General features: G+C 40.8%; 1 protein-coding gene across 11 annotated transcripts in view; it reads left to right on the top strand.

Moving 5' to 3' along the window:
- Positions 1 to 21,961, top strand: part of jakmip1 (janus kinase and microtubule interacting protein 1) — a 54,716-nt gene extending 32,755 nt beyond the window's left edge. For 4 of the 11 annotated variants that reach the window (XM_084132850.1, XM_084132853.1, XM_084132854.1 and 1 more), the window contains 11 exons: positions 4,924 to 5,007; positions 7,903 to 7,965; positions 8,062 to 8,160; positions 13,735 to 13,830; positions 18,646 to 18,699; positions 18,783 to 18,848; positions 18,940 to 19,008; positions 19,129 to 19,206; positions 20,638 to 20,841; positions 21,666 to 21,731; positions 21,900 to 21,961. In XM_084132850.1, coding sequence (XP_083988976.1) covers positions 4,924 to 5,007; positions 7,903 to 7,965; positions 8,062 to 8,160; positions 13,735 to 13,830; positions 18,646 to 18,699; positions 18,783 to 18,848; positions 18,940 to 19,008; positions 19,129 to 19,206; positions 20,638 to 20,841; positions 21,666 to 21,731; positions 21,900 to 21,950 — 930 coding nt within the window. In that variant the 3' untranslated portion in view covers positions 21,951 to 21,961. Of the gene's footprint in view, positions 1 to 4,923; positions 5,008 to 7,902; positions 7,966 to 8,061; positions 8,342 to 13,734; positions 13,831 to 18,645; positions 18,700 to 18,782; positions 18,849 to 18,939; positions 19,009 to 19,128; positions 19,207 to 20,637; positions 20,842 to 21,665; positions 21,732 to 21,899 lie in introns of those variants that run through there. The other 7 variants (XM_084132852.1, XM_084132855.1, XR_014608717.1 and 4 more) reach the window with 7 other exon arrangements.
- The last annotated feature ends 872 nt before the right edge of the window (positions 21,962 to 22,833 follow it).

Below are 22,833 nucleotides of genomic sequence, written 5' to 3'. Positions count from 1 at the left end.
AACCGCACACACACCGGTTCTCTTACACATTTCATTTTAAAGGGATAGTTCACCCAAAAATTTAAATCAGCCCATGATTTACTCACCCTCAAGCCATCATAGGTGTATATGACATTCTTCTTTCAGACGAATACAATCGGAGTTATATTAAAAAATGTCCTGGCTCTTCCTGGCTGTTTCTGTTTTAAAGTCCATCAAAGTGCATCTGTCCATCAGTGGAGTAGAATGGAGGACTCCAATGGAGTTACTAGGGGGTAGAGTTCAGCTTGGGAACAGCTGTGGGGAAAAAGCCGTTCCTAAACCTGCTAGTCCTGGTCCGGAGACTCCTATAGCGCCTCCCAGACGGTAGGAGGTCAAACAGTCCATGAGCCGGGCGAGAGAAATCTTTTATGATGTTGGGTGCTTTCTAGTGGTCGACCGATAAATCGCCAAGGCCGATATATCGGATACTTTTTTCGGATTGGCCGATGTGATGGAAGTGGGACTTTTATTTTGACGGGCGGCGCTGATCACACAGCGCTCACTCACATTCTCCGTCTTCATTAGTTTACGATCTCTGTCAGTCATATCTAATACTTTAGACAGAACTGGTAAACAAAGAAAGTAAATGGTATGCGCAAAAAGTAAAGCGTTTGCTTTTATATTATCTGTAATAGAGTTCTCAACGGGCCTGAAAATTACAACCCGACCCGACCCGGCCCGTGGCTTTTAAAGCCCGGACCCGATGTAACCCGACACATCAACATGAATTATCTGCCCGAACCCGGCCCGACGCCGCGTCAGATTTTTTTTTCCTCATACGCGTATTATCATGACCAGCAGACGGGAATTCAAATCAACCTTTAATGTTCACGCCTTTTAACAATACAAACAACTGAAACAATAAACTTTAAATATATAAATAGGCTGTAGTAGCGACGGTGAATTCACCTGCGGCAAGTTTACTTTTCAACAACTCCATCTTCTTCTCTCCAGGCTAAAGGCGTGCACACAGCGGCGTCAGGTCCGCCCCCGCCCCTCTCCATGATGCACGTTACACGCAGACTTTCTTTACGGTGAACAGCAGCGATGATTAATAAAAAATTTTTTTTTTTTTTCACTGAGCGGAAAAGATTAAGCCCGAGGTCCGACCCGACCCGAGTAATTTGATTATATTTTCGACCCGAACCCGCGGGTCCCGTCGGGTTTGTCACCCGACCCGTTGAGAACTCTAATTTGTAACAGAAAAGGCAAACAATCAGGCTAAAATACTTTCTCATTTACTGTCAACATTCAGCAAATGCGCGTCTACATCATTTAAACAAATCTCTGAATATCTAATAAACATTTATTTTCACAAAGCTTGCAGATTTAATGGAATCCCGCTGTGATATCTTGTGAAGTGTGCATTTGTAGCCTGATAAACGTGTGACTGCGAGTGACGGTCGGTCCGTGTGAAGTGAGTGAATGTGAACAGAAGATCAGCTTCAGGAGACGCGATCGAAAAACTTTAAATCCTTCATTTTAAAATATGCTGTGCCATATCCAGTTGCCCACTGTGTCATATTCATATAGTTTTCACTGTGTGCTGTATGTAAAATTACCAATGCGCACGAAATTACCAGATTACTGAGTGCCCTGTTACAGTGTTTACTTCCTTTTTATTCACATATTCATATATTTTTAAACAATTACTTTATTTGTGAAAAAAACTGTAATAGGATTGCAGATACAAGAAATTGCCATGTTTATTTTAAAGATTTGTAGTGATATTGATTATTGAATATTGATTAAAATAAAAATTATATATATATATATATATCTCGGCCATCGGCCACCCTGCTCTCTAAGATATCGGCATCGGCCATGAAAACACCAATATCGGTCACCACTAGTGCTTTCCTGTCACAACGTTTCCTGTAGATTTCTTCTAGGTTTGGGAGTGCAGTTCCTACAATGCGTTGGGCAGTGTTCACCACCCTTTGCAGTGCTTTCCGGTCTGACACAGTACATCTTCTAGACCAAACTGAAATCCAGTTGGCCAGGATACTCTCGACAGCACATCAGAAGTTCATCAGGATTTCTGAGGAGAGATGGATCTCCAGTCCGCAGGGAAAACAGGCGCTGGTGAGCCTTCTTGACCAGTGTGGAGCTGTTGATTGTCCATGTAAGGTCATTGGACAGTTGAATCACTAGGAATTTAAAACTAGTGACACAGTCCTCTACCTCGCCATTGATATGGATGGGTGTGTGTGTGCTCCACGTTTCTCCTTCCTAAAGTCTACTATGAGTTCTTTGGTTTTCTTAGTGTTGAGCAACAAGTTGTAATTAGTGCACCATGCAGCTCTGCGGTCCACCTCCTCCCTGTAGGCTGACTCGTGGTAGACCTTGATGAGTCCGATCACCGCGGTGTCATCTGCAAACTTGACAGTGATGCTAGAACCATGTACAGGATCACAGTCGTAGGTGAAAAGGGAATAGAGGAAAGGACTCAGCACACAGCCCTGTGGTACACCAGTGTGAAGAGTGAGGGTAGAAGAGCAATGGCGGTCTAACCGGTCATACTGGGGGGTCTGTTGGTCAGAAACTCTGATAGCCAGTTGCAGAGTAAAGTACTGATACCCAAGTCTCTAAGTTTGATGATTAACCTGGATGGGATGACAGTGTTGAACGCTGAACTAAAATCAAGGAACAGCATTCCATGTCTTTATTGTCCAAAATGAGAGAGAACTGAGTGCAGCGTTATGGAAATTGCATCTTCCGTGCTCCTATTTTTGCGATAGGCGAATTGATAAGTATCCAGTGTGGGCGGGAGATCCAAGACCAACTGCTTAAAGCACTTGGTGTTGATGGGGGTAAGTGCAACTGGGCGGTAATCATTAGGGCGGCAGTGGCTCAGTGGTTCATGTAGGTTGTCTACAAACCGAAAGGTTGGTGGTTCAATCCCCGGTTCCACCTGACCAAGTGTCGAGGTGTCCATGAGCAAGACACCTAACCCCAGCTGCTCCTGACGAGCTGGATGGTGCCTTGCATGGCTGACACCGCCGTCTGTGTGTGAATGTGTGGGTGAATGGGTGAATGTGAGGCTATGTAAAGCACTTTGGAGGCCATAGGTCTGTGAAAGCGCTATATAAATGCAGTCCATTTACCATTTACCAAGGCACGTTGCGGAGGAGTTTTTTGGTATTGGTACAATAGAAGTGGTCTTGAAGCAGGCAGGCACAGTAGCTCTGCAAGAGGCCGGTTGAATAAGACTGTCAGAACCCACCAGTTCTCCAGCTCGTCCTGAGAACACGTCCAGGAATGCCGTCAGGCCCTGCAGCTTTCCCTGCATTAATCCTGCTCAATGCTGCGCTGACTTCACTGGTCGTGAGTGTAAATAGCAGGAGGTCAGCAGAAAGCTCAATTTTGTTTGTCAGTTCCTGGTTATCCCTTTCAAAGCGAGCATAAAAGTTATTTAGCTCATTAAGGAAGGTGATATCGGTGGATGGAGGAGAGGGGTAAGTAGGTTTGTAGTCACTAAGGCCTGAATGCCCTGCCACATCCGTTGTGAGTTTGAGTTGGTGAAGTGTTCCTCAGTCTTCAGCTTGTGGCAGTGCTTGGCCTTCTTAATGCCTCAGATTAGCTCTGGCTATACTGTAGGCCTGTGCATCTCCAGATCTAAAGGCAGTGTTGCGTGCCTTCAGTAAGAAGCGAACCTCTCTATTTATCCAGAGCTTCTGGTTTGGGAACAGAGTGATCTGTTTCTGTGTAGCGACACTGTCTATTGTAATGATTATATGATCCAGTAGGAAGGAAGCGTAGCTGTCGATGTCTATGTAGGAGCCACAGGTTGCCTTTCCAATCAGTCTGTTGAAAGGGGTCCTGCAGTTCAGAGTCTGCTCCCTCTGGCCACACTTTGATTGTCCACGCGTTGAATAAGTGATAAGTACGTGGGAAAGAGGAACAGGGAGATATGATCTGATTTACCCAAATGGGGGAGGGGGTAGCTCTGTAAGCTCCAGGTATGTTAGTGTAAACCTGGTCCAGAGTTTTCTCATCTCTGGTGTAGCAGGAGACATGCTGATCAAATCTGGGGAGGACCGTCTTTAAGTTGGAGTGATTCAAGTCACCCGCAACAATCAAAGCAACCTCTGGGTGAATTGTTTGTTGTTTGCTAATGGTTGCATGTAGTTCTTTCAATGCAAGGTTAGCATTAGCGTCCGGGGGAATGTATACTGCAGTTACGGTTGTCGATGTAAATTCTCTGGGCATATAAAAGGGTCTACATTTAACCATAAGAAATTCCAGGTTAGGTGAGCAGTGTCTTCCAGTGATAACAGAGTTGGTGCAAGCTTTATTTATATAAATGCACAACCCTCCGCCTCTGGTCTTACCGGAGTCTTCTGCCGTCCTGTCTGCCCGGAGAGTGTAGCGCTCAGCTAACTCAATAGCGCTGTCCGGAATGGCAATATTCAGCCATGTTTCTGTAAAAACTATGATATTGGATTCCATAATTCTCTTATTGCAGATAATGCACAGGCGAAGTTCATCCATTTTACTGACCAGTGACCGGACATTAGCGAGAAAAATGCTGGGTAAAGAGAGCCGTTGTGGACATTATTTTAATATAACTCTGATTGAATTCGTCATACACACCTAGGATGACTTGAGGGTGAGTAAATCATGGGCTAATTTTCATTTTTGGGTGAACTATCCCTTTAAATCTCCATCAATCACTCCAATGTTTAGATCCAGTTTAACTGAACTTCAAGACCTTTTCAGCATCTCCTCTTCCCACACTGAAATGCCGCTCATCCAGCATTGTAGCAAGCATGGCCGAAAGTTCCTGCCTCAGAAAATTCCTCACCAAATTTTGTAATTGATTTGAAGTTGAAAAGCAGCCCGTGTAGAGTGTACATGGCCGAGGCCGGCTCTCTGATTGGCTCTTGCTCTGTCCGTCAGACACGGGAGCAGCTGCAGGCGGAGCTGATTGGCTGTCAGGCCCGGATCGATGACCTGGAGCGGAGCCTGGCAGAGAAGGGGCAGGTAAAGGAGAACGAGGGTCACATGGCCTCGCTGCTCGTCTTTCTGACTGCCATGCTTGTGTGCTGGCGCTACACAGAGACGATATGGTGCCAAATCATGTGACTTCACCCACAGGACCAGTGCAATTCTGTCAAATTTATTTACATTTACGTTGCATGTCCAATGCAAGGCTCTTATGTGTTAACAACAATTATACAGGTTTTATAATGGATATTTGAATCAGATCGATCAGCACAGTTTGTGTAAAGAAGCTGTTTTGGCCTAGCGTCTCTCCTTTATACTGTAAACTTTTATTCACAGCCTGCCGTAACCCTAGATTTGAGAACAGTGCACATCCTGACCTTTGACCTAAAACTGAGGGCGAACGAGGGCACACATGTAATGGGTCCAGAAGTATCTTATACATTCACTTTCTTCCATAGAGATGTTTGAAAAGTTTACGTTAAAGCATTATAAGCATTAACCAAGCCAACCAGAAACAGAAATAATATATTTTTTTCAGTTTCATGCAAAATATTTATGTTTATATAAACACACACACACATATTTAAGTATTTTGAGAGCTTGATTACGTCCTGTGCAGTGCCTCATGGGAGTGGCTATTCTCTACAGAGCGTTTCTGGCACGACTTGCTCTCCGCTACATTTTGATTGGTGGAATTTACTATACAGCATCATGGGTAATGCAGTTTGTCGTCATGAATTCTGCTGTTAAACAATTAAAATATATATATTTTTTAGTTTTTACTCCCGGTGTTGTGCCGAACTCTGCCAGATTCCCAGTATAGTATATGAATGCAGTGTTGCATTCTTTGAGGCGTTATGTAAATGATCTCTAAAGACACACGGTTGCTCACTGTAGGAGAATTTATTCCACTCAGAAACTCTTACAAAGCCAAAACAAACCCTCACTCGTGATCCATGAACGCGTTTTTCACACTCCGCACACATGCAACACGTGCTGACAGGAATCATTAAGAGAAGCGTCTTCTCATTGGATAAGAACACTCAGGCTCATGAATAATTAAGAGAAGCATCTTCTCATTGGATAAGAACACTCAGTCTCATGAATAATTAAGAGAAGCGTCTTCTCATTGGATAAGAACACTCAGTCTCATGAATAATTAAGAGAAGCGTCTTCTCATTGGATAAGGACACTCAGTCTCATGAATAATTAAGAGAAGCGTCTTCTCATTGGATAAGAACACTCAGTCTCATGAATAATTAAGATAAGCGTCTTCTCATTGGATAAGGACACTCAGTCTCATGAATAATTAAGAGAAGCGTCTTCTCATTGGATAAGGACACTCAGGCTCATGAATAATTAAGAGAAGCATCTTCTCATTGGATAAGAACACTCAGTCTCATGAATAATTAAGAGAAGCGTCTTCTCATTGGATAAGGACACTCAGGCTCATGAATAATTAAGAGAAGCGTCTTCTCATTGGATAAGAACACTCAGTCTCATGAATAATTAAGAGAAGCGTCTTCTCATTGGATAAGGACACTCAGTCTCATGAATAATTAAGAGAAGCATCTTCTCATTGGATAAGAACACTCAGGCTCATGAATAATTAAGAGAAGCGTCTTCTCATTGGACAAGGACACTCAGGCTCATGAATAATTAAGAGAAGCGTCTTCTCATTGGATAAGAACACTCAGGCTCATGAATAATTAAGAGAAGCGTCTTCTCATTGGATAAGAACACTCAGTCTCATGAATAATTAAGAGAAGCGTCTTCTCATTGGATAAGGACACTCAGTCTCATGAATAATTCTCATCGATGGACTACAGCTGTGAGAAACATCACGTCCTGAGAGATTGACAACATGAAGATTTAAAACCCCGGAAGACGAAAATAGAGCAAAAAAGTTTAAGCTACAGTTAAAACTAACGGATGATAACATTGTATCTATGATGAGCAACGCAAGCGGAAAGTTTAGGTTTCATGACCTTTTCAATATAGTATGTATAACAGAAATAAGAAATGATTCAAGCGTGCAACATTGCTTTTGCATGACCTCATCAAATTCCACGTTTAATCCGCTGAATGATGTCCATTCATCATTCCGGAAATAAAACTGTAGGATTTTAATCCATTGTAAAAAAAAGTTTCAAAATCAAAGTTTATTTTATTTCCAGTTCATCCATCGAACTGATGATGGAAATGCATTGCATTGTGGGATTCGGCATCATCACAGTGTGCTGTCAAAGAAAACATCATTACTGTGGATCTCAACCAGGGCTGACTTCAGATGACTTCAAATCAGAGATATATTAGATAAAACAACTACAAATCAAGATGTGTTTCTAGATATGCCAAGCTTTAATGTTTTATTGGACAGAATCTGTGAGTGGACGAGCCTTTATTGCTGTGGACAGTTTGGGGTCTTGAAGTCAAAAGGTTGAGATCTGCTGTGGTTTAACGATTGGCTGATTCCCAGTGCACGTTTGTCATTGGTCAGCTGCTCTCGCATGCATTTCTCTGCTCGTCTTTCATTGGTTGCTAGATGTTCCTTTCCTGGAAAATATGGAAATGCCCTTTCCTGCATGATGCCTAATAAATCAGCCATTTCTCCATCTTTAACTCTCATTTTATTTATTTTTTCTGTGTGTGTGAGTGTGTGAGAGTGTGTGTGTATGTGTGTGTGTGAGTGTGTGTGTGTGTGTGTGTGTGTGTGTAAGTGTGTGTGTGAGTGTGTGTGTGTGTGTGTAAGTGTGTGTGTGTGTGTTTGCTCTGTTTATGTTGAGCTGATTGTTTCAGACTGATCATTTGTTTTGCTTTGATTGAGCGAATGAGAGTGTGTGTGTGATTAGTGTGTAGTGAGGAATAGGAGTGTTAGAGAAGTATAAGTAGTGTAATGTGTAGCGGTGTGTGTGTGTGTGTGTGATGCAGGACTCAAAGTGGGCAGAGGAAAAGCAGAACCTCATCAGGATGAACCAGGAGCTCAGAGAAAAGGTAGAGCCGTCGATTCCTCTAATACACACACACTCAAACACAAGCACTAACACTGGTCGGTGTGTGTTTCTCTCTCTCTGTGTGTGTGTGTGGTAGATAGCCTCGCTGGAGCAGTGTGAGATGCGCTTACGCTCTGAGGTTCGGGATACGCTGGATCAGAACGAGCTGCTGGAGTTCAGGATCCTGGAGCTGGAAGTAAGAGAGTGTGTTTTGCTCCCGCATCATCAGCGCTCAAACCCGGCTCACGTCTACACACACCAGTCCTCACACACACTCTGAATGTGCTCATGTTTTCAAAACTGTATATTTATATCACCATTGTTTTGTTAAATATATACGTTTCAATGGAATAAAAGCTATTTGAATGAAACTCCTCACCAATCTTTTTCTTTTGGACTGCACATCTCCCGCATGCTGTGTTTTATTTGTGTGTGTGGGACGTCAAACTTTTGTTTACATGCACAAATTCACTATAATTTAATGGTTATGTCAGATTTCATTTAGCACATCATCATCCCAAAATATGTTCTGTTTTTGAATGCTTTGATAATGTCATGCATCTGTAGATATCATACGTGTGATTGTTGTGGATTATTTGTGAGAATGTTATTCACTAGAGAATCAGACGTACAGTAGCGGAGAGCGGCGCACACACTAACACTTCCTGACTTTCTCAGTTTGTGTAAATCCAGTTGGGGTTCAGTGAATTTATTTTGTCCCACATTAATTTCACACATGTCTAGTACAATTATGTGGTTTTGTTTCATTAATACGGTGTATATTTGTTTCTTGATTTACCCTGAAAGAATGGAAGTGAAATGTGACAACATGCCCCATAGGTGGGGTTCATTATAACATATGACCATATGACAGATTAAAATATTATCTAATTAAAAAATATACAAGACAAACTAAAAACATGTGTCAATAAAATACAATTATTAACTTTTTTTATATTAAATAATGGCATTTTTTAATAATTCAAAATATATATATATATTTTAGTTTGACAACAAACACAGTAAAACACAGCTATACAGCACAGTTCAAAACATAATAATAATTAATAATTTCTGAACATTGAGTGTTTATTGACCTTTTTCTCATGTTTTCTCAGTAGAAATCATAAAAGTATAGAATAGTTCTCATTGTAACGCAGTGTGACAACATGCCTCGCCTGTGCAAGTGGGATTTAACTTTAACTTCTGCTAGTTAGATCAACATTAACACATGTAAAAAAATTACTTTTGCCATGGTTAAATGTTCAGTGATATCTTCCAAAGATTTTTAAATTTTGGTGCAATCTTTTCATTATATAGTATTGATATGATAATTAGTAAATACACCAAGTTCCGTCATGCTGGCATGTGTGGAATGTTTTAAACCATGTGTGTGACAACTAGCCCCGTGTTAGTGTGTGTCCTGATCACCCCTGTACAGTAACTGCAGAAACCAGGAAGAAAGAGCACTTTACATACAATTACTACAAACACTGGAGTGAATACTGGTGGCAAATGACATGCTGTTCTTTATCAGTATTTCAGCTGAAACATCTGATTATATAAGTGTGCTCAAAGGGATCGTTCATCCAAACCTGAGCATTCTCTCGCCCTCATATCGTTCCACACCTGAATGACCTGATAACAGCATTGCTTTTTCTTTATTGAGGAAAAGATTTTCATTTGTCTTTCAGCATCATGTCACAATTTCTATTCTTAGTGTTTTAAGCCATTCTGTGGCTCTTCTAATCATAGTTAGGTCATGTGACGTAGTGATGATGGAATCAGCAGTCACTTTATCCAAAAGCGACTTACAGCAGAGAAACATAAGCAGTGTCACAGAGCCTACAGTATTCAACAATATTTATAGGATCTGCACACATTCTGTTCCATAATGTCGTTTGATTGTGTTTGGTGTTATATTATAATAACCTGTACGGATTCTTCCCAAAAATATCATGCCCTTTCAAGCACGTATTCCTTTCTTTATTCTGTTAAACACAAGATAGTGAATGTTTGAAGAATATCCTGCAAGTGGAAGCTGCCCTTGTGAAAACAATGTATTAATATATACTCTTAATAATAATAATATACTTTAAAGGAATATACTTCAGTGTGAACTGAATGTAATGATAATTAATGTAATAAATGCAATTAGTTTTAGTGCTTTTTGATCAAGTACATCTTTATATGTAATTCCATAATTCCTTATATTGTTTCTGAATTATGGTTAAAGTTACTGCGGAATGTACTGACAAGCATTTATTGTTGACTAAAATCATTGTATTGCCATTTGTATTTTTCTATATTTAGATACTATTTTTAAATATTCATTTTTAATGTAATATCAAATAACAGTACAGTTAAAATTATAATCATGTCTGTCTTTAGTCTGTTAGTCAGTCAGAAAAAGTGCTCTTTAAAACAAGACAAAGGTTTATTAAAACATGATTTAGACATACTTTAAGGAAAAACTTTAAATTTGACACTATTACAAAATAGACTTAAAAAAAGCGTACTTGTGTGCTAAAGAAAAATAGCCATGAAAGTGTGCTCTTTTTAAGCGCATTTGAGTGATATTTTATACTGTGATGATACTGTATTATCTGTGAGTTTACCTGAAGTCTCATGGTAGCTTTGTGTGATGAAAAGACCAAAATGTAAGTTATTTCACCATCCATTGTATGACTTTAGAAGACATGGAATATAGCGCATGGACCACTTTTATGTGCTTTGTTTTGTAATTTTTAATATATATATATATTTATATATATATATATATATATATACTTATTATTATTATTATTATTATTATTATTATTGTTTGTTTTTTTTGTATGTTGAAGAGCTGTTAGGATATTCTTTAAATAAAATCTCTTTTTTTTGTTCAGCTGAAGAAAGAACGCCTCGGTTACAACTGTAACCTCGGTTCCCTGAAGAGGGAACGAGACGTTGCGTCGAGATTGACACTGTGGAAACACACTGTGTGACTGCGTCGTGAAGCACTTGTGAAATCAGTCCAATGGCGTATCGGCGGGTGACGCACCCAGACCAAACATTGTCAACTTCCGATCACAGGGACAACGGAAGTATGGCAGGGTGATGCAATGTCTCGTTCCCTCTTCAGGGAACTGAGGTTACAGTCGTAACTGAGGTGTTCCTTTTCAAGGGAACTCACGTTGCGTCGAGATTGACGCTATGGGAACATCTATACCAATGTGACCAGTGCCTGTCTTGTGTGAAATCAGGCGAGCACAACAAAGACAGAATCACCTGGGACCCAGGAGTGAAGCCCAAAACTAGGTTGTAAACCCGACGAGTGTGTGTGGAAAGGAACAGCCCGCCGCATCACACATCTCTTGTAGGGATACCCCTAATACAAGGCTACAAAGCCACCATACTCCTCCTGCTCCAACGCACCACGGAGGAAACCGGTTTGTTTCCTGTGCAGGGAGCTCTAGAGTGATCGTGGCCTTAACAACCTCAGTTGAGAGACCTGAGTCTATGAGTTGGGCCCCCTCAGAGGCCAAACCCACACTTCCATAACTCTGTTCTCCAGAACTCCCGGGAGTAGAGACAATCAGGGAAACCATGTAAAGACGCAGTACAGCCACGTCTGCAACTCTATATGAGCTCCACTACCTTGGGGTAACCGCCAACTGATGCAACTAAGCCAGAATCAACCAATCGTTGATGTAGTTCATGATGCGAATACCCTGCAGGCACAGAGGCGCCAGAGCTGCATCTACACATTTCGTGAAAGAGCGGGGTGATAGTGCTAGGCCAAATAGAAGAACTCGATATTGGTATGCTTTGCCTCTGAAAGCAAACCTCAGGAACTTACTGTGATATGGAAGGATGGATATATGGAAGTATGCATCCTTAAGATCTATCGTTACAAACCAGTCCTCGGTTCTGATCTGTGGCATGATTTGTCTAGAATTTTAGCTGCATGACTGACTCGTTCAGCACTCGCAGATCCAAAATGGGATCCTTCTTTGGAACTATGAAATACCGGCTGTAGAACCCAGTTTCCCTGTTGGAGGGAGGTACATGTTCTATGGCCCCTTTCTCCAGCAGGTTTTCACTTCTTGTTCCATTACCAGAGCCTGCTCGGGGTCCACCATGGTGGGTAGGACCCCCATAAACCTGGGCGGGCGAGACCCGCCTGTATTTGATAACTCTTTTCTATAGTCTGCAGGACCCAACGAGAAACATTTGGCAGTAGCTTCCAGGCTGCCAAAAATTCTACTAGAGGTACCAGCCTCTCAAGACTGGCTTCTGGTTTTTTGTTGCGCAATCAGCCTGACGCCCTGTGATGGTGAACCGTCAGGGAACGACCAAACTGACTGCTCTGAGACCGGGCATCCCAGGACCACTACTTTTCCGGGTGGACCCTGAGATATGTGCTCGCTGGAGACCGCTGCGCCCCGAAACACACGAGGTGGCGGGGTTAGCATAACGGTCCCCTGAGGGCACCGAAGGGCAGGGGGCAACATATATTGACGTGTTAATCGCTTTACTTCGGGGGAGACTGCCCTCGTTGGCCTGACCCCTCGGGACCTTTTTTCCCCGCAGCATTCTTGAAAATAATGACAGTCCTCAGATCCGTCTTACCCCTTGAAGGCTGCGGTTGAGAGCGCTAGCCTGACCCAGGGGCCCGGGAGAAGACGCTCTGCTACTGTTGAGATATGTTAGGCAGAAATTCCCACGCTGCTAAAAAATCTTCTAAGAGAACCAATCTCTCAAGACTGGTCTAGGTGTTACTCAAGCAGCCAATTTGGTGCTGTATGGCAAACCGGCAGGGAACAACCGAACTGACTGCTCTGAGACCTCAGAGGGGGCGAGCATCCCTGTGCCACTATGTTTCCGAGCGAACATATGGGCTCGTCGGAGACTGCTGTGCCCTGACGCACACGAGGTTGTGGGGTTGGCAGAATGGCCCCTCGAAGCCATGGTAGGGAAATGGGCACCGTATAGTGAGGTGTTAACCACCTCCCCCCGGAAATTAAGAGAACCAGCCTCTCGAGACTGGTCTCTGGTATTACTCAAGCAACCAAGTCAGTGCCCTGAAGCGGCACACAGGCAAGGAACAGCCGAACTAATTGCTCTGAGACCCTCCTCGGGGGGGGCAAGAATCCCAGCTGAGATAAGGGCTCGCATGAGACTAGAACTCGCTGGAGACCATTGCGCCCTGAAGCACACGAGGTGATGGGGTTGGCAGAACGGCCCCTGAGGGCACCAAAGGGAGATGGGCACCGTATAATGAGGTGTGATTCATTTCCACCCAGGAAATTTCACAATTAATTTCCTCAGAATTAAATGCAGCCAATGATTAACCAGACAAGTAAACAAGGTCTTTATGCTCCTTTACGCCATTATGCTCCTGTCTAGATATATTATACTTGTGGACAAACAACAATAAATAGACAGAGACAGTTTCACACAGAGCGCTTGCTGAAGACACAGAAGCTGACAATGTTTGGTCTGGCTGTGCTTTATAGCTTCCTGCCATGACGTCACCCGCCTATACGCCATTGGACTGATTTCACAAGTGCTTCACAAAGTAATCACACAGAGAGTACCCACAGCGTCATCTCGACACAACGCAAGTTCTTTTTAAAGGGAATGTTTTATTTTTGGTTGAACAATTCCAGAATTAGAATTTTGAAACTATCCCTTTAAAACAACAGTTTCTCTACAGATACTATTACGCCCGAAATAAGTTTTCTCTGTATATTTCACCACCAGTTATTCTTTTAATCAATAGGAGAGGGAACGGCGTTCTCCTGCCTTTAACCTGCAAATCTCTGCCTCTGAAAACAACAGTATCCTACAGCTACACTGCCAACAAGAGGGTGTCAAGGTAAAAACACACCTGTACATGCACACACACACACTCACACACACATACTGACATACAACCATTTAATGCCAAAATAACTAATGTCAAGGTGTTTCATTTAAAATATACTAAGTATAGAAATATAAAAATAATAAGCCTCATTTATCAATCTAACGTAGAAATGAGTGCAGAAATCATCTTACAACTGGGTTCATCAAACATTCGTATGCAGCCAATCCCCTCATATGAATGATCAGACGTTGATAAATGTGGCGGTTGAAAACAATTGTCATTTGAATATCATGCCCAAAAATTCACACGCTACGTCCGAAATCGCTAACTATCTGAGTAGGTACTACTTTTGAATTTGAACTTGCCTCACGACTGTTAAAAAAAGTATGTTCTATATAATATGAATGTGGGAAGTATGAATGAAATGTGGATGTCAAGTCAAGTCACTTTTATTTCTATAGCGCTTTATACAATACATGTTGTTTCAAAGCAGCTTTACAGAGATAACAGGAAAATAATGCATTTCGCCTGTTGTTCAGCTGAAGTTAGTTCAGTGTTGATTCGGATCCATTGTAAAGATCATCAATTATCAAATTACTTCATTTAATCTATAAAGCAGTTCTGCAAAAATTATGTCATCTTACAGCTCAGTTCAGTTCTCATACAGCAGCGTCATTACAGTCAGATCAATAGTATTGTTGAAGTCAGTTGCGTCGCTTCACTGCCATTCATAAATTCTCTCCCGTTGCCTCATGGGATTGTCCATAACTCCACTTTTAGACAAACACTTGTGAACTTCCCTAAGCACTTCCCTTCGGGGGAATCCAGCCATCATTTTGAGGTGCGTTCAACTTCGTCAAGTGGGCGAGGTAAGTCACTCGAGGATAGACACTCGACCCCTCGATTATGACTGAGGGAGCAAGTCTACTCAATATGTACACTATAGACCCATAGTCCACAATGCAACACGTTTGTGAAATCACAGCAGATCGCACTTAATTTACCCCCACCCCACACAACTCTAATGTCTGTTATTGGAGTAACTTGTTATTGGAGTTATTGGAGAATACTTGTAAATACCTTAAGCTGACTGTTATAGTTTATTGTATTATCATTTTCGTTTGTGTAATTTTTTTATATTTTCTCCAACAGCACAAGCAAACATACAGGCCTATAGAATGATGCTTAAAACAATTTCATAAGGAAAAACTGTAAATAATTAATGAGCTCCATTGCCTATTCCAGTGATCAAGGGCTTAGGCTGTTCCATTTAAACTAATTTCAAGGGTTCCACCACTAGTGGGCTCTCCTGGATTGATGGCTAGCCTATCAAAGGGCCCTATAACCTCGAGTGCCCCAGGTTAGGCTCGCAGGATGGCTCTTCCATTCTACGCATTGATTGGACAGCAACTGACACAATACAAGTTAACCGTTTTGAAAGGGAATGTTTCGGTGCATTGCGAATGCTGGTCTCGCTACTGTGCTGGCTATCAAGTCGAAGCTTGCTGCTCCTCAGTCGAAATATTCTGATGAAATGGCTTTCAGCACCAGCTTATATGGGCCATTCTACAGAATTGGTGCAAACTGCTGTCCCTCATCCAAAAAACACATTTGAAAAGCATTTAATTATTAAAATCTTAGATGTTTACTAAGATCCTTCAATTATCTATTGAAACCCACAATAATATTTAAGATATCAGTAAGCTTTATATTTATAAAATCATAATTTATGGGCTACTTTCAATTAGGAGGTGGCTGTCCCAAACCCTAACCCCTAAATTTCAACTTGTGAAAATGATATTGAAAAAATTTTTGCAATTTTTTCCATTCTTGTTTTTAAAAAAATATTTTCGTTTTTTTTAAAAAAATGAAGTTAAAAAAAATATTTATTTTATATTTTATTTTTAAATCATGAAACTTTATCTAAAAAAACATGTCCCGCATTTTCATGTCACTACCAAAACAGTGAATGTTGTAGTCCATTGGCTGAGACTGATTTTAACCACACTCCTACATTTTTGATCAGGAAATATTCCTGTGTCCCTCTCTCTCATGTGCTATATGGTGAGTAGATTGATCCCATCATTTTGAGGTAAATGTGTTCTAAAGTCTAAAAATCTGTGTGTAACTTTAAGGAATGTCACTACCAAACTCATTTTTTCTGCTATTGAGAAAACTTTTTTGGATGTTATTCCATAAAATTTAGTTGTTATACGTGTTCAACTGTTCTGACCAGTGATTGCTAACCATGTGCTGATTAGCATCTTCGAGCTAGGCTCAAAAGTTATCTAAAATTGTCACTACCAAAACAGTCACAACCAAAACATTTTCTTGAAGTTTCGGTTGTGACATTGTTTTGGTAGTGACAAAAGGGAACACATAATCCTTTATTTGGAGGAATAAACTACATTTTAGTACAGTTATGCAAATAATTACTACTGTAGTATGTTTTAGTAGTGTTTTAGTGTTTTAGTATGCAATATTCTGTTAAAATTCTGTAATGTGATGAGGTTACAATTACTTAAGGTTGCAGTCCATGATACTAGCTTAGGTGTAAGGTTGTTGTCAGTAATGTTAATTTCTATGATTAACTTGACAGGGAGAATGACATAAAACACCAACATGCCTAAAAAAATAGAAAAACTACAACAGAGAGACAGAGAGAATACAAACAAAGGTTGAGGGAAGACCCAGTGAAGTACGAGGAATACTTAAGGAAAGAAAACGAAAGAAATAAGAAACGAAGGGAAGAGGGAAAGTTGAAGAGTATCAGTGAATTATCTGACAGGGAGCAAAGACATGTCAGAAAAGCATGGAGGAAAAGACAGAAAAGACACAGGATGATGGTGAAAAGGCAAAAAGAGATGGAGACATTTTGCAGGGCTTCCACACCACCTAGCACTTCCAGTGAGGGTGATCAGACACCAGTACACACACACACACACACACACGCACACACACACACGCACACACACACACGCACACACACACACACACACACACACACACACACAGTTCAGTGGTTCTGGAGATTTATCTGAATGAGGAAAATTATTCTGAAATTAATGTTTTATGTAAACACACACACACACACACACACACACACACACACACAGAGAGAGAGAGTTCAGTGGTTCTGGAGATTTATCGGAATGACTCATAAACAAAATGTTGAAAATATGAAAATAAAACAAAGTGGTTCTGAGTCTACATTGTAAGTTGTTGTTTTTTTGGGAAGAAAAATCTATGAGCATACCTCTTCTCACTTGCACCTCAAGACCCAAAGTATAGAATAGCTCTAGGTGTTCTTATAAGATATTTACTGTCAGATGTGTGTCTGCTATATGTACTGACTGCATATGTGCATCATAGTTATTTATTTATATTAACATAAAATGTGGACAGTCTGATTCAGCCATGGCAAACTAAGTATTGTGGTCACTACCAAAACATTACTGTCACTACCAAAAATGTGCAGTCACTACCGTAACATGGGATGTTTTGTCAAAAATAAAGTATATTGAATTATCAACTAAGATGTTATGATAGTGTTTGGTTCAATGCACATTCAAACTAATGAATCCTTAACTTTGAAATCAGTACGATAAACTTTATGCCTTCTACAAAGAAAGATTGGGTTCAAAATACAACAAATCTCATAAATCACACTTAAAATATTATTAAAATTATCATCTTTATTGATTTAACCAGTAAAAATATTTTTTAAAAATAGAAAAAAATATATTTATAAGGTAGATGTAAACAAAATCTTAATAGGTCATTATAAGCCTTCTTAATAAATGATTTAATATTGTGTTTCGGTAGTGACAAATTTGGGGAGAAGGAAAATATTCCAGCATTTTCTGAAAATACAATATGAGAATTAACTGCACAATTACTAGAAAAGTGTACCTTGGATATTATTCAATTTGCATACATGCAAAATTTGTGTGAAAAAACAAAAAAATTTCAAGATGTTTCCAACTCTGACTTTGCACCAATTCTGTAGAATGGCCCATATAGGCCGATGTCCCTGCCCATTTGTGCGCTCTGAAATGCCATTTGTCTGTACAGTTGCACAAATGCGATTCAATAAGGTTTCAGTATTTCAGAGAAAAAAAGTTTTCCTTTAGCATCATAAATTGACGCAATGATCGTTCCTGTTATCTCAGGGAACCAAGTTTACATCAGTAACCGAAACGTTTATAGCATGGAGAAATGTAACACGGCCAAGCCCAAGAAGAAGAAGTAATGTTTGATGAAAATTGATCTTAGACCAAAAACACCTGTAAACCTCATAATCACAAACAATTATTATAGAAGTATTTAATATAAGAAAATACTTTATTAATGTTATGGATAGGATATATGACATACTGTCAATAGAATATTTTACCATTAGCAACACATGAATATGGCTTCATAGGTTTTTATTCCAGTCAAAATGCCCTCATAACAATTGCTGCACACAAGTTCACGATAACTCAGAAACTTGCATACTCGAGTTGAAACCTGACGTGAGATTTGATCTTAGCCATCGCTCACGTCCATATTGATAAATGTCACGTTTTGAACAGTTTATAAAAAACAGTTTTTTGTAATACTTTCGTTTTGTAAATGAAGGCCATTGTGCGGATGGATGAATGTGTTGGTTCAAAACAAGTTTATATCCATTGATACTCCATAACCGATAGGATGTCACAGTTCTATCCTTTATACAATACAATTATTCATATACAGTAAACACCAAAATTTTACACCTCACACATTTGCATACATGTACTGTATGATTGCGTACCTCATCTTCACATGTGTTTGGTTTAGGATGTTATCATTCCTGACCTCATGAAAAAGCTTGACATTCTTGGCGATAATGGGGTAAGAACCATCTTTAATATGTGCACGTGTTACTCCTGTTCACAACTGAGAGCTGAAATGAACTTTTCACTTCTCTCTGACAGAACTTGCGAAATGAGGAGCAGGTGACAGTAATTCAAGCAGGCACTGTGCTGTCTTTATGTGAAAAGGTATCATGCCCTTCATTCTTTAAATCCTCAAAGATGATATGGCTTTTATTTTGTCTGTAGCTCTATTGAATTGCTTTGTCTTTGTGACCAGTGGCTGAAGCAGATTGACAGCACCGAAGCTGCGCTGACGCAGAAAATGATTGATCTGGAGAATGAGAAGGTCGGAGATGAATGAGTTGTGCTGTTTGTTCTTACAGCCGGTCTAGTGATAGATGAGGCTTGATGACAGTCGATTAAAGTGTGTGCTGCTGTCTTGACCTCGCTGTACTGTGATCAACAGGAGCTGTTCAGTAAACAGAAAGGTTTCCTGGAAGAGGAACTGGACTACAGGAAGCAAGCTCTTGATCATGCCCAACTGGTAGGACCATGAGATTTAGTAGCGTAATCAACAATTGTACCTTGTTTGATTTGATTTGATTCAGTTGTTTTGTCAGTAAAAGAAATGTTGTTGGCCTACAGTACCACAGTTAAGTCTCATAAAAACAGTTGTCAAGAAAGTAAAAGCATATGTTGCACTACCTTTAGAAATTACAAAAAGTGAATCCTTTTTACAAATATTAGTTGTTCAAATATCAAACTGCTGTTGTTTTATACAGTAAAAGCAGCGAGACAGGCCAACATAATATACAGTTACTTTATAGATGAATGCCTTTATTTCATTAAAGGGTTAGTTCACCCAAAAATGAAAATTCTGTCAGTAATTACTCACCCTCATGTTGTTCCAACCCCGTAAGACCTTCGTTCATCTTCGGAACACAAATTAAGATATTTTTGATTAAATCTGAGAGCTGGATCACTTCTCCATAAAGACGTTATAACTTGCTGGCCCAGAAAATGCATTAAAGACATCGTTAATATAGTCCAAGTGACTACAGAGGCTCAATCTTAAGTTTATAAAGCGACGAGAATACTTTTTGTGCGCAAAAAAACACACAAAAATAACGACTTTATTCCACTATTCATTTCCTTCTCTCTGGGCCTCGAGTTTTTTCACGTAGTGTAATAGCACAGTGCGTCTGTGCTGTACGTCATCACGTAGGCTCACTATTGGCCGACGCTGGTCATGTGTGTGATGCGTGTGACGTGAAAACTTGAGGCCCAGAGAGAAGGAAATGAATAGTGGAATAAAGTCGTTATTTTTGTTTGTTTTTGCGCACAAAAAGTATTCTCGTCGCTTCCGAAACAGACGAACAGCTGATCCGGTTTTCTCCACAGGGCAGCTCTGTGGACATGCTCGCACTCAGGCACGTGCACACATAGACATCAAAGGGGGCTTGAGCACCTGCCCTTTTTATTCCTGGAGAGAAAGTGCCCTTTTTTCTGGGGTGCTTTTTATTTTTATTTTTGAAAAATAATATATATTCCTGCTTGCGCACAGCTTCCCTGTCAGACAAATATATTTATTGAAGAATAGTATATATATAAGAAAGTAAAAGCATATGTAGTACTACTTACATTATAGATGGATGCCTTTATTTCATTAAAAAGTGACAGGACATAATTTTTTATCATATTTGTGGTAAGTGCCAGTTTGCTCAATTTGCTCAACAGAGTGTGTAAGATGTAAAACATTTGAGAAATGAAACCGATCAGACCGGATGTGCTTTTATCCTTTCCTGGACTTGACATCACCCGCCCGTGACGTTCACTCTCGTCATTGGACTAGTTGACATACGTGCTTCATACGCAATTACACAGGGGCGTTCCCAAAGCATCACTGACGCAGCGTCTCGTTCCCTCGAAAGGGAACTGTCCCAACTCATGATAGATGTGTGTGTGTGGTGTTTAGAGGGTGCAGGAGCTGGAGGCGACTCTATACTCCGCCCTCCAGCAGGATCCAGACAGCTGTGTGGGCGAGAGTTTGAGTGACAGGCAGAGAGCACAGCTGGCCGAGTCCATGGAGGCGGTGCGGAGACAGATCCTGAGGCAGAGTCGCCATGCCGACACGCTAGTGCTACAGCAGCGCATGGAGCTGCTCCAGTCTGCACAGCAGGTCAGGATCTGTGTGTGTGTGTGTGTGTGTACATGTTTTTCTATCCCGGTGGGGACTTAAACCTGAATGCACACAGACTTATGGGGACTCGTGTCACAGTGGGTCTAAACTGACGAAACAAGCTTATAAATCATACAGAATGAGCTTCTTTTTTTTTTTTTATGTAAAAATGCAGAAATTTGTGTGTGAAGGGTAGGTTTAGGGGCAGGGTATGGTTAGAGTTTGTGTGTGTGTGTGTGTGTGTGTGTGTGTGATGGGTAGGTTTAGGTGTAGGGTGTGTGTGTGTGTGTGTGTGTGTGTGTGTGTGTGTGTGTGATGGGTAGGTTTAGGGGTAGGGTATGGTTAGAGTGTGTGTGTGTGTGTCTGTGTGTGTGATGGGTAGGTTTAGGAGTAGGGTAGGGTTAGTGTGTGTGTGTGTGTGTGTGTGTGTGTGTGTGTGTGATGGATAGGTTTAGTTAGGGGTAGGGTAGGGTTAGTGTGTGTGAGTGAGTGTGTGTGTGTTTGACGGGTAGGTTTAGGGGTAGGGTTAGTGTACAGGGACAGAATATACAGTTTGAACAGTATAAAAACCATTACGCCTATGGAATGTCCTCTCAAGTATAGCAAAACAAATGTGTGTATGTGATTGTGTGTGTGTGTGTGTGTGTGTGTGTGTGTGCTGCTCTTTACATGCAATGTGCATGATGTCCACCATCCACTTTCATTGTATGCTTGAACATTCTGCTAAATATCTCGTGTTGTTTTTCATGAGAGACAATAGGCCATACAGGTCTGGAATGACAGAATTAGTAAATTATTTATTCACTTTTTCATTAATCTGACAGAGGATCAGAGAGCTTGAAGATAAGATCGACATGCAGAGAAGACAGATCAAAGAGATTGAAGAAAAGGTGTGTATGGATGTCTCTCTCTCTCTCTCTCTCTCTCTCTGTTCAGTAGTTTTGGGGAAGTTGGATTGGGCTGAAATTAATTTTTAATTTATGAATGCATACTGGGCTGTAAGACTGATTCTTCTCTCCTCTCTCTTGTTTGAAATTTATGTTTATTATAATTTATAGTTTTTGTTCCTTTTCTTGTTTTTCTCCCTAGCTTTTATTCTCTGGCCTTAACCCCCACCCCCCCCCCCCCCCTCTCCCTCCCCTCTCCCTCTCCCTCCCCTCTCCCTCCCCTCTCCCTCCCACACACACACACACACACACACACACACACACACACACACTGTCTCTCTCTCTCTCTCTCTCTCTCTCTCTCTCTCATTCAAAGCACACACACACACACTGTGTCTCTCTCTCTCTCTCTCTCATTCAAAGCACACACACACACACACACACAGACACACACACACACACACACACACACTCTCTCTCTATCTCTCTCTCTCTCTTTCACACACACACACACACACACACACACACACACACACACACACACACACACACACACACACACACACACACACACACACAACACACACACACACACACACACACACACACACACACTCTCTCTCTCTCTCACACACACACAAACACACACACTCTCTCTCTCTCTCTCTCTCACACACACACACACACACACACACACACTCTCTCTCTCTCTCTCTCTCTCTCTCTCTCTCACACACACACACACACACACACACACACACACTCTCTCTCTCTCTCTCTCTCTCTCGCTCACACACACACACACACACACACAGGTGCAGTATCTAAATGAAAGATACAAACTTAAACTTTGGTGACAGACATTCCTCAGTTGTACAAAATCATGTTTTTAAATATTTTATGAAATGTTTCCAAAGAGAAACATTTGTATTTCAAAAGTTCCAGTTGAAGCTGCTTAATATTGTTTTGTCTGATTGAAAATATTGTGAACAAATATAAATATAAATGAAATGCACCCTAAATATTTGTTAAAGTATTTAAAGACACTTCAACACTTGTCAGACTGCTTTTAGTTTCAATAAATAAAGTTGTATTTTTTTCACAT

The sequence above is a fragment of the Abramis brama genome (genome assembly GCF_963993115.1).
Source record: "Abramis brama genome assembly, chromosome: 13".
Taxonomy (NCBI): domain Eukaryota; kingdom Metazoa; phylum Chordata; class Actinopteri; order Cypriniformes; family Leuciscidae; genus Abramis; species Abramis brama.
This window is presented reverse-complemented; position numbering and strand designations above follow the sequence as displayed.